At 29.7% G+C, this 3,867-nt stretch overlaps 1 protein-coding gene across 1 annotated transcript in view; it reads left to right on the top strand.

The window, feature by feature from the left end:
- LOC136079653 (uncharacterized) overlaps positions 1–980 on the top strand; it is a 25,430-nt gene extending 24,450 nt beyond the window's left edge. Inside the window, exon 2 of the mRNA XM_065795808.1 lies at positions 1–980. This exon is cut by the window's left edge and continues 1,080 nt beyond it. Coding sequence (XP_065651880.1) covers positions 1–759 — 759 coding nt within the window. The 3' untranslated portion in view covers positions 760–980.
- The last annotated feature ends 2,887 nt before the right edge of the window (positions 981–3,867 follow it).

Genomic DNA, 3,867 nt, shown 5'->3' with positions numbered 1-3,867 from the left:
CATGTTATGTTGAGTTATCAGTGGAACAATCAAGAACTAGTAAAACGTGTTGCCAACATTCTAAAAGAAAGAAATATTCCTGTTTGGTTTGATATTGCAGGTGATATGAAAGGAAACATAAATGCAGCTATGGCAAACGGGGTTGAAAATTCTGCACTAATTCTGAGTTTTAACACTACAGCATACAGTAAAAGCGTCAATTGTCAAAAGGAGTTGACCTACGCCACGCAATTGAATAAGCCAATACTTCCTATTTTACTTGAAGATTTTAGTTATTTTAAGGAATCTTGGCTTGGTCAAATTATTTCGTCTTTAAACAAAATTGATTTAAAAAATACAGAACAGTTTGAAATGAATGTTGAAACTTTAGTAAAAAGTATTGATGAAATAGCAATAAAAAAAAGCATAGATTCCGTTGAATTAATGCAAGAGCTTGAAGTGAAAACAATATTTGAAGGTGGGACAGTAAACGGTTACTACTATCAGGATAATGAATCCTACAGTATGTCGTTTGAATTTTTTAGGCTTAGTAAAGGCAATGTATCTGGGCAAGGAAGTGACGTAGTTGGAAATTTTACGATGGCTGGTAAATACAACAATAAAGGAAAAGTGTCTTTTAAAAAACAATATATTGGTCAGCATTATGTAGAGTACACAGGAATTATTGTTGAACATGAAAATGGTTTTGAAATAAATGGAACGTGGAATATCGAAAACTGTATGATGGATAAATTCGTTTTAAAGTCATTTACTTTTTAAAGTTTGTGTTTTTAAAAGATTTTTAAAGTTTGTGTGTTTAAAAGCATTTAAATTACGTATAAACTTTTGTATGCTTACTAGTTATTGACGAAGCCATTAAATATTAGATTTTTTCAATAATCTAGTTTAAATTTGTTATTATGTGTATACATATTTGTTTAATTATCAAACTGGTATTAATTCAGGATTTATTAGTAGGAAGTAAATAATGTAGTTACTAAGGAGAGAGTTTTTTTTTTCCCTTCCGCGGATTCGTTTAACTTCTAATAAGTAGTTAAAGCAGTTGGTTTTGTTAACTATTTTATGGTAGCATGCGAAACTTAAGTCAAAAAAATTCATGTCATAAAAAGTGCAGAAAACAACGTCGCACAGTGACTCAGAATATTCAAAAAACGGCAAAAACTAAATAAAATTTGTAGGACATCGTAAAAAACATGCCATATGTAGAAATAATAACTTTTTTGGTCAAAGATTTTAAAATTGTTGAGAAAAAAAAATTTTGAGCGTGCATTATGTTTGACTAAAAAGCGTGCATTATGTTTGACTAAACGCCTTAAAAATAATTTTAATTAAAGTTTTAGAATCTTTAATTTTAGCTTGAATCTTGAAACCAAACACATTATTTTAATTCATTAATTTACTTGATATTTATATGAAAATGGTTTTTAAAAGATACATAAAGAAAGGAAACTGTAATAAAATAAATGTAATAAAAAGCGATTTTATTAAACTTATTTCATTGTTTATATTACCATCATTTTAATCAATTTATCTGGTAATTATATGCCTCAATTGTTATGTTTTCTAAATAATATCTTTGATACTTTTGGATTTGATCTTACTAAATGGTAGCGCATCTGATTTATCATAGTGTTTAACCTCAATATTTTTGCCGTGTGATCAAGTCTTGAGAGTACTTAAGTTTATAACTTCTTATTTGTTTATCTAAACTCTACAGTGCATATTTTGATTATAACCCAACTTGCAAAGGTATTTTTATAATTTAAATAAAAAATCATTGTAATTTAATTTTATTTAGAAAAAGACACTTTATTTATAAAAATATTGTGAGCGATTTTTAGCCATTTATTGGTGTTTTGAGTCCCTGAGCGTCGGCACAACACTTTCAACATTGCTGGAAGTGTTAGGCAGATGTTGTTCCGATGTTAACCCAACGTGGTCAGCTGGATTGGTTCCTCTTATGATCAAACATGACGAACAAAATTTGGGTCTTTAATGAGTAACTACAATTCACATGAACGGAACACATGTTTTAGTTTTTTATTTCATTTTTTTTTTTAAATGACTTTAAAGCGTGCATTATGTTTGACTAAACGCCTAATAAATAATTTTAGTTAAAGTTTTAGAATCTTTAATTTTAGCTTGAATCTTGAAACCAAACACATTATTTTAATTCATTACTTTACTTGATATTTATATGAACATGGTTTTTAAAAGATACATAAAGAAAGGAAACTGTAATAAAATAAATGTAATAAAAAGCGATTTTATTAAACTTATTTCATTACAACTATCTGACTCTGGTAATATGGACAAACTTATTGATGCTATGAATTTGGATGGCAACAAGCAGCAATTAGGAACTATGATAACGCATCTACGAGATAAGTAGCGCAAGTCATATAGCAGCATGGCTCGATTTGAAGAAAAGAATAAAAAATGGCTGCAAAGCCATGTTTCTGAAGATTTAAATGCACCACCAATACCTATTGGAAGACCAATTAAGACAAACTTTGATGACTACTCTTCTAAAACCAAAAAATATAAAGTTAGTCACTTAACTGAAATGTATTCTGCTTCTGCGTTATTACTTGTTTCAGAAATTAAGCGAAGAAAAGAAAGTCCAAATGAAAAACCCTCAAAAAAAGATTTTAGAATGTCTAACGATGAAGCTCTTTATCTTCTTTTAGATTCTAGATTGACAAAAGCTTCCTACCAAATTATTCGAAATCAAACAGTCAAAAAGTGAGTTGATATATATCCTCCATACACTGATGTTCGGAATGCAAAGCTGTTATGCTACCCTTTAGGTATATCTGTCTCAGATTTTTCTAATAAATAAAACTGCAAGCTTTAGTGGATCATACAGCAAATAGAATATGCAAGGCACAGTATGATGTCCTTAGCACTAAAGGCACTCCAAATAGACTTTCTCTGAGATACAAAATAGGCTTTGATGGTGCTACAGGACAGTCCATATAAAAACAAATATTGCAAGAAACGGTAACAAGAAATTTAAACAATGAGCAGGTACTTTTTATTACTTACTTAGAGTCATTGGACTTGTGTGGATTTTCAAATGGAAAACGGTACCCAGCTTGACGAATCCACAACCATCATCAACAATGTACTGTAGACCTCTGCATTTTAAATATGAAAAAGAAACGGATGCAGTTTCTAAATCAGAAGAAGTTCTCATTAGGCTTGTAAGATACAGAAGTCTCATTAACGTGTAAGATACTGAAGTTGATATAAATAATAAAAAAATCAAAATACATCATATAATACAAATTTCTATGATTGATGGAAAAGTTCACACTGCTCTTTCAGATGTTACAAATTCTAGTCAATGCTGTGGTAAATGTGTGGCAAGTCCCAAAGCAATGAATGATATTGAAAAAATGGTTTTGAAAAAGGGTATGACAGACAGTTATTCATTTGGTTTATCATCCTTACATGCTTGGATACATTTTTTTGAATGTTTATTACATATAAAATGACTTTAAAAAAGTGGCAGGGAGAACAGTAGAAGATAAATCTAAAGTAAAGGCTCTGAAACAACAAATTCAAAATAGATTTAAAGATGAAATGGGCTTGATAGTTGATGTTCTGAAATCTAGTGGTAGTGGATCATCAAATGGTAGAAATGCGGCGCGAAGAGCATTTCATAATGCGGAAAAGTTTGCAGAAATCTTAAATAGTGATGTTGAATTGATTCTAAATTTTATAATGACATTAATATTATATTAATATTATATTGGCAACAATTTCATGTGGTTTAAACATTGACACTGATATATTTGAGGCTTTCTGTTTAAAAACAGCCCAACTTTATGTTCATCGTTATCCTTGGTACTATATGCCACA

Source organism: Hydra vulgaris, chromosome 04 (assembly GCF_038396675.1).
Source record: "Hydra vulgaris chromosome 04, alternate assembly HydraT2T_AEP".
Taxonomy (NCBI): domain Eukaryota; kingdom Metazoa; phylum Cnidaria; class Hydrozoa; order Anthoathecata; family Hydridae; genus Hydra; species Hydra vulgaris.
The sequence above is the reverse complement of the archived record's forward strand: the minus strand, read 5'-3'. Positions and strand labels throughout refer to the sequence as shown.